The sequence below is a fragment of the Amia ocellicauda genome, chromosome 7, assembly GCF_036373705.1.
Source record: "Amia ocellicauda isolate fAmiCal2 chromosome 7, fAmiCal2.hap1, whole genome shotgun sequence".
In the NCBI taxonomy this organism is placed as follows: domain Eukaryota; kingdom Metazoa; phylum Chordata; class Actinopteri; order Amiiformes; family Amiidae; genus Amia; species Amia ocellicauda.
In genome coordinates, this window is record NC_089856.1 from 9,023,991 (window position 1) to 9,035,062 (window position 11,072).

Genomic DNA, 11,072 nt, shown 5'->3' on the forward strand with positions numbered 1-11,072 from the left:
TGGTGTGTTATTGAGCCTTGACTCAAAAGATGGGACAGTGACACTTGTTAAGTTACAAAATAGTAGTAGTAGCAGTAGTAGTAGTATTACAATATTAATTTCTGGTCATTAGTCAAGTTGTTTCCTTCCTATAAAGGAGATTAAAGGTCAACTGAACAGTATTGCCTTAAAAAATGAAAATAAGAATCAACACTATTTTCTTATTTTTATTAATATAGCTTACAGAGTATAACTATAGAATTTACAACAAAGTATAACTAAAACAAAATAATAAATAACAATAACAAAAAATAATAATTAAAATTAAAACATGCTAAAATTACTAAAAATAATTTAGATTCAATTAGATTAAAAAAGCAATCATTTAATTAAAGGCCACTCTATAAAGATAAATCTATAATCTGTATTTAAAAAAACTCAGTTTAGACTAAATCTCTGGTTGAATGAGGTAGTAGGTTCCAGAATCATGGTGTATAAAAACAGAAATCGTCTATCCCTTCCTTTCGTGATTCACCCACTTATTTTTTCTCTGTTCAACATTAGTGTTAAAATGAGGAGGGGGGGGCTTTTAAACAGTTGACCCTGGACAAGAAAAGAAGCTCAAATGCATATTTTATCTGATTTCAACACCTGAACTGAGTCGCTGTGACATGAACAAGTTTACAACAAGTGGACAAGTGCTTCATTTCCTGGTTCAAAGGGGAATTTGTCGTACAGTGGTGTATTTTGTGATTTTCTCATAATCGCATGTAGGAACAAAAAGTGGAAATGTGAATGAAACTTTCTGGTGGGTAAAGGAAAAGGATGTTGGAAAAAATATTAGACAGAAAATAGAGCAGCATCATAATGAAAACCATATTCTTAGAGATAGTCAACATGGGTTTAGACGAGGCAGATCATGTCTTACTAATCTATTAGAGTTCTTTGAACATGCAACTGCAGCTGTAGATCACATGAAAGCACATGATATGATATACTTAGATTTTCAAAAAGCTTTTGATAAGGTTCCACACCAAAGACTGATCCCCCAATTGGAAGCTGTAGGCATTCAGGGTGATGTAATTAGATGGATTTTGAACTGGTTGATGTATAGGAAACAGAGGGTGTCGATTAGAGGAGTTGCTTCTAATTGGAGTGAGGTTGTTAGTGGAGATCCACAGGGATCTATGAGTCTACGTGGACTCCTCACTTTCTCCATCCAAACAATGTGCGGTTATGATCACAGTACGAAGGGCAAGCAGGTGCAGGGCTGGACAAGCAAGACAAACCTTTTGGCCTTCACCTAGGCCTACCTCTGCCATGGCATCTTTTGCTTTCATTGCACATGCTGCTGGGTCCCACGGGTGACAACAACTTACCACTAATTACAAAGTACCGCGAAGTGGGATCTATGTATTACCTCAAATTAAGCACATAATAGCACAAATTAACCACTAAGTATCCAAATTAATTAAAGCACAATAAAGTAGCTCAGTTTACTACAAAGTATCACAAATGTGTATTCAGTTTGTGGTAATTAGCTTTTGTGGGTATTTTGTGATTTAAGTAGCATCCCCCATTTCGCATTACCTTTGTGCAAATACACCGATCAGCCATAACATTATGACCACCTGCCTAATATTGTGTAGGTCCCCCTTTTGCCGCCAAAACAGCCCTGATCCATCGAGGTATGGACTCCACTAGACCTCTGAAGGTATGCTGTGGTATCTGGCACCAAGACGTTAGCAGCAGATCCTTTAAGTCCTGTAAGTTGCGAGGTGGGGCCTCCATGGATCGGACTTGTTTGTCCAGCACATCCCACAGATGCTCGATTGGATTGAGATCCGGGGAATTTGGAGGCCAAGTCAACACCTTGAACTCATGATTCATCAGACCAGGCCACCAGGTCTTTGCGGTTATGTGTATTGATTACTTTGGTTTATATTTCGATTCAATTGTTGTGTGCGCGTCGTAGGGGGCGCTGTCTAGTTTCTACACATCCTATAGTCCACAGTCCAGTCCAACGCTTTGCAAACTGTAGTATAAACTGTCACCCACTACAGAAAACGGGCACTTTTTGTATAGCATTGTGTAACATTGTCATTATCGTGTTGTATTGTAGACCTTTATTTTCTATGTGCTGTAACTTCACAGTAGGTGATTTTCCCTGCGCGATTTATTGCATTACACTGTAATCTACATCCACAGTATTACACTCCTACATTTCGTTTGCGCAGTTTCTTATGTTCTTATAGTCGTTAATGGTTTTGATGGTGTTTGATGGTAGAGGTGCAATTTTCTCGTCTCCTAGTCAAACCAGAAACAGAAATCTCGTAATCTCTATCACACAGGACCACCCACTATAGTGAGTGCCTCGGATTGAATTGACAACACTGTTCTTGCTACCGAGCTCAGATGGATTGATAATTCCAGTGTCCTGGTAGAAGCAGAGAGATTAAACGCAAAGGTGAAGTAGTATGCACATAAAGTCTAACTAGTAGTATCTTCAGCTATTGAAAAGGAGTAGCCTACGTGTTTGCATACAAATCGGCCCTAGCAGCAAGACCAGGGAGCATTCCCGAGTACATAACTGCGGTTTGTAAAGCACTGCTGATTTCATTTTCTCTTTTTTCGCCGGCACTCCCATACGGAACATGTAAATCTTTCCTACAGGAAACATCCGCCAGAGTAATAGACTACAACTTATTGACGGAATCAAAACGAGCTGAAGGACAAGAGACATTTTCCCCCTGCATCTAAGGTAGGATTGCTATTTACACATACGCTACATTTGTGTGTTTATAGGTGAGTGTTTAATCTTTGAAACTGGTATTTGTTGCAAGTACCCTGCGGCTGGATACATTTGTGTTTGTTTCCATTCGCCTGTGTTCAGGATCATATTTGAATTGCTGTATTTCTTGTGTTTGCATTTCTCTCCCTCTCCCCCTGTATATCTGAGACTGGATAATATACCTAATATAACAAATATAGAGAGGAGAATGGTTTGAGGTGTACATTCGTTAAGTTTGTACTGTTGGTCGGCTTCCTTAGGACAATAAATCAGAATTGAATTCAAATCGGTAGGTGTGATTTATAAAATGGGCATTTGCCTTGTTGACCTAAAATGAGACGTATGGAAAATATTTACTATTGTTATTATACAGACACCTTTTTCCGTCATAAATATGATAGCGGTAACGACATCCCATTAAAGAATGTTCTATGCATTAGTCAATAGCATTAAAGTTATATGATAAGATTATATTGTTCTGTCTAGGCTGTAATTGATTAATCGCTGACATTAATCCAAAGTTATTTTATTTTACACCAAATCAAATTTTCTGTTATAGTGTGTGTGTGTCTGTCTGTGTCTGTGACCAACGTGGCTTTTAAATGACAGGTCTTTTCTGTGTCAACTGTGGAAGAAGTGTTGTCCATATGTAAAAGCTGGAAAGACCTGCATCTTCCCAATGCCACGCAGTTTAATTATTTCTCAGAAAGATTAATGTGTGTGTGAAATCTGATCAAAGCCATATAAGACCTAAGGGGGGGGGGGGGTTGTGGGGGGGGAGCCTTTTTTTTAAAATTTGATCTCATGTAGAATGACTTATGGGGGGGAGGTCCAAAAGACAGCTGTTCACAATGTATTTTATGGGCCCTAGGCTATAGCACTGGTCTTAATGACAGTCTTTTCAATAGATGAAAAACTACTCCAGTTACTAGTTCAACAGCACCAGTTAGTTGTGGTCTAATCCTCATTTTAAAGTTCCTCCCTGAGGTGCTCCATCTGTGGGAGAATTTTTTTTTCTCTCTCTCCAGTGGTAAACTCCTCCAGCCACTGTTGCACTTCTTCAGCCAGCTCTGTCGACAGGCCCTGACACGTAGCTGCAGTTGACTCCATTTCAAGACGGCTGGAGGCCATGCAGAGATCAGTCAGCCGTGCTCATATGTTCTGTAGTGAAGCGCGGTGAGGAGGTGGTTGCTGTATGATGGGACCAGTGTAACATCCGAAAATAAATTAATTTTGTCTGCAGGGCCCCGGTTACTGGCAAAAATTAATGAGATTGTTCCCTGAAACCAGGCTAACATTGACTATAAATAGAGCTCTTCTCTTCCTGTGTTGAACTCTGCTTCCCTCTCCACTCAGCCATGCAGGGAAGGATGAACAGTGTTGTGTGTGTTGGCTGGTGGGTGGGGGAAACATCAACTGTGTTTGAAATCTATTTAAAACAAACCAAGAAATACGGAAAATAAATGATCCAAATATGTATATATTTTTAAATGCAGTATGTGGCTGGCTATGCAATGACCATTCTAGTCCTTGCCCTGCAGGGAGGCAGTGTCTTCAGTTGTATGCACCAACCCGTAGCAGTTAATTACCTAATTACTATCTCAAGTCTTAATATAAATGGTTAAACTACTCTTCCAGTCCTGAGAGTGGTAGTGATTTACAGAGAGCTAGAAATCTTGCTGCACTGTGCCTCTCCAAGAGCAGTATTTGGGAAAAAAATTTCCTTGTGGTCCCTAATCCAGCAAAATGTTCAGTCAGTGACCTAAAGCTGATGTTAAGCTGAGTCATTCAACCACGGATTTGATTTGGTTGAGTAACTGAGAGCTGGGCGGGGCGTGGAAGGTCAAGAACATGGCCCTGTACTGAAGCTCTCCGGGATCAGTGCCGGAGAGACCAGGCTAATGGAATTCCTCATCTCTTTGCAGCTCTGTCTCTGTGCTTCTTCGTACATCTCTGCACGTCTGTGTGTGTGTGTGGCAAAATGGCAGGGGTGCTTCGAGTGCTGCTCAATGTTGCGGAGAAAGCGGCCAACATTGCCCGTGTCTGCAGACAGGAGGCAACGCTGTTCAAGCTGCTGGTCCAGGAGAAAACCGGGTCTGACAAGAACAAGAAATTCGTTCAGGACTTCAAGACGCTGGCCGATGTGGTCATACAGGAGATGATCAGACATGACGTGGGGAGAGAGGTCAGGGGTCACACCGGGGGGGGCTGGGGGTCACTCTTAAAATAATTCACTGTATTTGTAAGCCTGGCAGGTGATAAGTTGTGATGGCATAATTGACTCCACCAACTTAGTTAAGTGAACTAATAAGATACTTTGTTAAGGGTCTTATATCTCTTTAGTAAGGCATCACTTTACCTCACTAACTGCAATGCGATCTATCCACATAGCATAACACACCCACTCACTCAGGTCCTGAGTAGCAAGGAAACGCCTAACTACCAAACACCACGCATGATATTTTAAACAAACGTATCAAGATAACCCTAGTGGGTCTAGCCTGGAGTGTCTGTAGTTTTGTTCTGTTCACCCCAAGCAACGTAATCTGCAGTATTTAGCCCATTTCTGAGACTTGGTAATCTATTATACTTGATTTGTATAAGCTAGGGTGTACTGCACATGTTTTACAGAAATCTAGATTGTTACCAAGCAAATTAACATATATAATGAAGGTAGAAAATTCAAACATGTTTTAAATTAGGAAATGTAATTTTGTTGTTGTGGCTTTTTTAATTCTATTTTTGCTTTTTAGTTCCCAGAGCTGGTGGGCTTCATCAGAGGAGAGGAGTCCAACAAGTTTGAGAATGGACTGGGTGAGCCTGTGTTGTGTCAGGAATGTAGAATACACCAGGAATCTTGTTCTGTTTCCTTAATTAACCTGGTTATTTTATCAATTGGTCTCATATAACATTGTTTATGCCTCAAAATGTCCTTTTGATTCGGCACACACTGCCTGTAACATAATTTGCACGCAAGAGAGAAGCACACATTTCCTCCAGTTAATCAGCTAATCAGACTGATTCAGTTACTAGGACTGGGAGAAAAGCCAAAAAACACTAAGCCCCCCCAGAAAATTAGTTTCCTCACAACAGCTTCCAACAGTTATTATCTGTAACGGAACTTGCTGTCTGGAGAGAAGTATTGAATTCCTCCAGATCAGGAGCTAATCAGACCGATTCAGGGACTAGGGGCCGGGAAGGGAGTAGAGCTAGATGACACTGTGGCCCTGTCCAATAACAGTGTTAAAAACCACTGCTTTAAAATGAGCCTGCTGAGTGGTGCTGTGCTGTCCATCTCCCACCCCAGGGGACAGCGTGACTGTGCGGGTGTGCAGCACACAGGAGGAGACGGCCGCCCTGCTCAGCGCCGTGCTGAACGGTAACAAGATGGCCGCCTCATTGTTGGCCCAGGCCATCCACCAGGACCTGCAGGTCACTGACCCTGTCGGTGCCGCTCTGCAGCTGCCCCTGAGCCCCGACAGCCTGGGCATCTGGATTGACCCCATCGGTAGGCCGCCATGCTTCACACTGGGTCCTCCAGGGCCCTCCGACATTCACTGGACTTGAGCTTTATTTTGGTTGTCGGTTGAAATAATTCTTCACTTCACTGGGCTGACTTCCCCCCTTTGTCTAGGTCAAAGGCAGGTGATGGTTTAAGGAGGCCTAGAGACGCTTGCTGGATTGTGTTCCTCTGGGACTGGAGCAGTGGTTCCCAGCCCTGGTCCTGCAGGACTGTCCTGACTGGTTTGTCATTCCAGGCCCAGTTTGTCAGCTACTTGACCTAAACCACCTCCATCTTGTTTAAGGGCTGAACACAACTGACTGGGTTGGAGTGTGACCATAAGGAATCCAGGTCAGGGTTCAATTAAGAGCTCAGTTGGAACAACAAACAGACACAGGGAGTCCATCTGGAAACCACTGCTCTAGATCAACAGCTGGTCAGCCCAGGTCCCAGAGAGGCACAGTCCAGTGGGTCCAGTGTCTATTTATAATGACTTGGACTCTTTGGTCTTGGCCATGGTGGAGAGTTTGGAATCTGATTGATTGATTGCTTCTGTGGACAGGTGTCTTTTAAGAGAGTGCTCCTAATCTCAGCTGGTTACCTGTATAAAAGACACCTGGGAGCCAGAAATCTTGCTGATTGATAGGGAATCAAATACTTATTTCCCTCATTAACATGCAAATCAATTTATAACTTTTTTGAAATGTGTTTTTCTGGATTTTTGAGTTGTTATTCTGTCTCTCACTGTTAAAATATACCTACCATTAAAATTATAGACTGATAATTTCTTTGTCAGTGGGCAAACATACAAAATCAGCAGGGGATCAAATACGTTTTTCCCTCACTGTATAAAACAAAGTGGATTAGGTGTGGAGAGGTGGGGAGCTCTCCAGGCCCAGGGTTGCAGACCTCAGTTCTACCCCAGTTAGAGAGGACATCAAATTTCTTAACCTGAGGTAAACAGGATGAATCAGGAATTACTGACCCCAGACCATTCTGTGTTGTCCAGATGCCACCAGTCAATACGTGGAGGGACGACAGGATGTGGAGGCCAATAATGGAATGTACCCAGGGGGGTTACAGTGTTCCCTGGTCCTAATCGGAGTCTACCTGAGGGCCAACGGAGAGCCCATCATGGGAGTGATCAACCAGCCCTTCGCACACCGAGATCCAGGGGGGAAGGGGTAAGGATATTAGGACTCCCAACACCAGACACTACAAACCCGAGGCGCCTTTCTTGCTGAACCAGTATTTTATTAATCTTAGAATCTTAGTATGCCCTTTCCCAGGGGATCAGTTTCAGCCATGTGGCTGGGTAGTTTTGCATACTATTTAGAGAAAAAACATGCATTTGCAAGTCCAGCATAGTGATTTAAAGGTTTTGAGATTACGTTTGAGGAGGGGGGAGGAAGTTATAGAATTTGGCATTTTCATTATTTTATATAAATTAATTTTGAAAAACCTCTAAGAATATTTGATTGCCACCCTTACACACTAGCAGTGAACCAGTGTGAATGGCCTGTGGAAGCTTTAGCATGAGTAGGTACAATGGTGTAACCAAATAGGTTTTTATATGGGGGTGGGGGGGAATTTAAGAAAGCTGTAACAATTCAAAAGTCAGTCTTGACCCAGGATGGTTTGTTTTCCCCAGCTGGAGTGGACAGTACTTCTGGGGCGTCTCCTACGAGAACCTCAATGTCTCCTCGCTGCCCAGACCAGCGCCGCCTCTGGTGACTGAGGAGCAGCCGCTGACTGTGGTGCTCAGCTCCAGCGAGAAGGACAGTGTAAAGCAAGTTCTGACACCCCTGTGTGGTGGGGGGCCAAGATATGCCTCGGGAGCCGGCTACAAATTCTTGTGTGTGGTTCTGGGACTGGTGGACGCCTATGTGGTCTCGGAGGGCAGCACCTACAAGTGGGACTCCTGCGCCCCCCATGCCATCCTCAGGGCGCTAGGTGGGGGAGTTGCTGACCTGGGGCAATGCCAGAGCCTTCCTGAAAACGGGGGGGTGCCAGAACTGAAGTACCACCAGCCCAGGGCAGGGTGCCAGGGGTCAGACCAGTGGGCCAATCAATCAGGACTGGTAGCTTTCTTGGACCCTGAAAAACTGAAACTTGTGATCAGGGCTCTAAACCTCTGAAGACTCCTCTTGTGCATTATCTCCAGTTTTATCACTTCGCCAACCTTGATCAGATGTTTTTTATCCCCAGGTGCTGATTAGACCAAAAAGGCCAGGGGCCAATGCACAAAACCATTTTAGACTAAGCTAAACAATTAGATTAGTCATCATGTATGAGTTAGACTAGTCTAATGCAAGTTAGTCTGTTGCACAGAAATGAAGACTAAGACTGAGCCTGAAAGGATAGCCTGCACAGCCCCAGGCAAGCTTAGAATTTGTCTGTGTTTCCATGGAAACTGGCCGGAGACTACAGACAGTATCTCTGATGCTGACAGGCGGAGCCTCCCATTGGCTCACACACACTCCTTTGTCCCGCCCACCATCAATCCCCCAAAACATCAGAGACTCCTCCCCTGGGATTTCAATAACTAATCTTGTGGTCTGTTTAAGTTTCAAGCGAGGTCCTCCTCCAGTATGTGGATGTTTCATAATATTTATTTTTCTGCGGCTGGTGCCGTATTCCATCATTTCTGCACGTCTCTTACAGACCGCGCACACACCGCTGTTCTTAATAGAAGACTGAATCCACTTGAGGAGGAGTGTTTGCAGAGGTTTTACTTTCCGTTTCAGTTTAACCGAATTTAATAGATAAGGACACATTCCTCTGTATGCTTATGCAGGTGTTCCAGGATATGTTGACAAAATATAGTGCATTGTTTTATTCCATACGATCATACCATATCCTGCATTTCAGTGTAACCCACCAATCCATATAGTTTTATAATTCCCCCTAAAATCATACATTTTCTAAAAAGCTTACACTCAAATCAAAGCCAGGTTAGGTGTTTGGAAATTATTCCAAACAATCTCTAAACTACTACCGTCGATAACTTTTAGAATGAATCACAATGAATGGTATTTCAGTCTTTATAAAGCCATGGTTTAGTGGAGCTGTATAAAACCTAGTTTGAGCCAGGGTTCGAACCCTATGCTCAATGCCAATCAGACTCCACTGACTGCTATTTTACAATAGTGACATATATATTTGATCTATTATACACTCACCTAAAGGATTATTAGGAACACCATACTAATACTGTGTTTGACCCCCTTTCACCTTCAGAACTGCCTTAATTCTACGTGGCATTGATTCAACAAGGTGCTGAAAGCATTCTTTAGAAATGTTGGCCCATATTGATAGGATAGCATCTTGCAGTTGATGGAGATTTGTGGGATGCACATCCAGGGCACGAAGCTCCCGTTCCACCACATCCCAAAGATGCTCTATTGGGTTGAGATCTGGTGACTGTGGGGGCCAGTTTAGTACAGTGAACTCATTGTCATGTTCAAGAAACCAATTTGAAATGATTCGACCTTTGTGACATGGTGCATTATCCTGCTGGAAGTAGCCATCAGAGGATGGGTACATGTGGTCATAAAGGGATGGACATGGTCAGAAACAATGCTCAGGTAGGCCGTGGAATTTATACGATGCCCAATTGGCACTAAGGGGCCTAAAGTGTGCCAAGAAAACATCCCCCACACCATTACACCACCACCAGCAGCCTGCACAGTGGTAACAAGGCATGATGGATCCATGTTCTCATTCTGTTTACGCCAAATTCTGACTCTACCATCTGAATGTCTCAACAGAAATCGAGACTCATCAGACCAGGCAACATTTTTCCAGTCTTCAACTGTCCAATTTTGGTGAGCTTGTGCAAATTGTAGCCTCTTTTTCCTATTTGTAGTGGAGATGAGTGGTACCCGGTGGGGTCTTCTGCTGTTGTAGCCCATCTGCCTCATGGTTGTACGTGTTGTGGCTTCACAAATGCTTTGCTGCATACCTCGGTTGTAACGAGTGGTTATTTCAGTCAAAGTTGCTCTTCTATCAGCTTGAATCAGTCGGCCCATTCTCCTCTGACCTCTAGCATCAACAAGGCATTTTCGCCCACAGGACTGCCGCATACTGGATGTTTTTCCCTTTTCACACCATTCTTTGTAAACCCTAGAAATGGTTGTGCGTGAAAATCCCAGTAACTGAGCAGATTGTGAAATACTCAGACCGGCCCGTCTGGCACCAACAACCATGCCACACTCAAAATTGCTTAAATCACCTTTCTTTCCCATTCAGACATTCAGTTTGGAGTTCAGGAGATTGTCTTGACCAGGACCACACCCCTAAATGCATTGAAGCAACTGCCATGTGATTGGTCGGTTAGATAATTGCATTAAAGAGAAATTGAACAGGTGTTCCTAATAATCCTTTAGGTGAGTGTATATATACAGTTCTTAAAACAATTGAGACCACTCCAAGTTCAGACATCAATGTTAATTATATATACACAGCTCTGGAAAATGTATGTATGTATGTATGTATGTATGTATGGTTTTCTGTGGTGCCGTCTTTCATACGTCCTGAAACTGAGAAGTGCCTTCACAAATAAAACCCGAAAACCTTCAAACCTTGTAACCTATACCTCTAATGTTTAAGTGTTTATCTGATTCCCAAGCTAGGTATGACTCTCTTTCGTACTGTGACTTCAGCACACCTGGTGTCTCGGAGGGGTAAGGAGAACAAATACCACTACTAGTACAAATGCATTGGTTATAAATAAAGCATCCTCAGATTTCAACCCACTACTGCAAAATGGGGTCTTTAGATAGAGGTCAGGCATTACAG

At 43.0% G+C, this 11,072-nt stretch overlaps 1 protein-coding gene across 2 annotated transcripts; it reads left to right on the forward strand.

The window, feature by feature from the left end:
- Positions 1–2,327: 2,327 nt before the first annotated feature.
- Positions 2,328–10,868, forward strand: inpp1 (inositol polyphosphate-1-phosphatase). 2 transcript variants are annotated; one of them, XM_066708215.1, is made up of 7 exons: positions 2,328–2,446; positions 2,653–2,740; positions 4,696–4,955; positions 5,524–5,584; positions 6,078–6,278; positions 7,282–7,456; positions 7,924–10,868. In XM_066708215.1, the coding sequence occupies exons 3-7, from the start codon at positions 4,752–4,754 to the stop codon at positions 8,408–8,410; spliced, it is 1,128 nt and encodes a 375-aa protein (XP_066564312.1). In that variant the 5' UTR covers positions 2,328–2,446; positions 2,653–2,740; positions 4,696–4,751; the 3' UTR covers positions 8,411–10,868. The 2 variants fall into 2 exon arrangements, with proteins under 2 accessions (XP_066564312.1, XP_066564311.1); XM_066708214.1 differs by having other exon boundaries at positions 2,328–2,740.
- Positions 10,869–11,072: the final 204 nt, after the last annotated feature.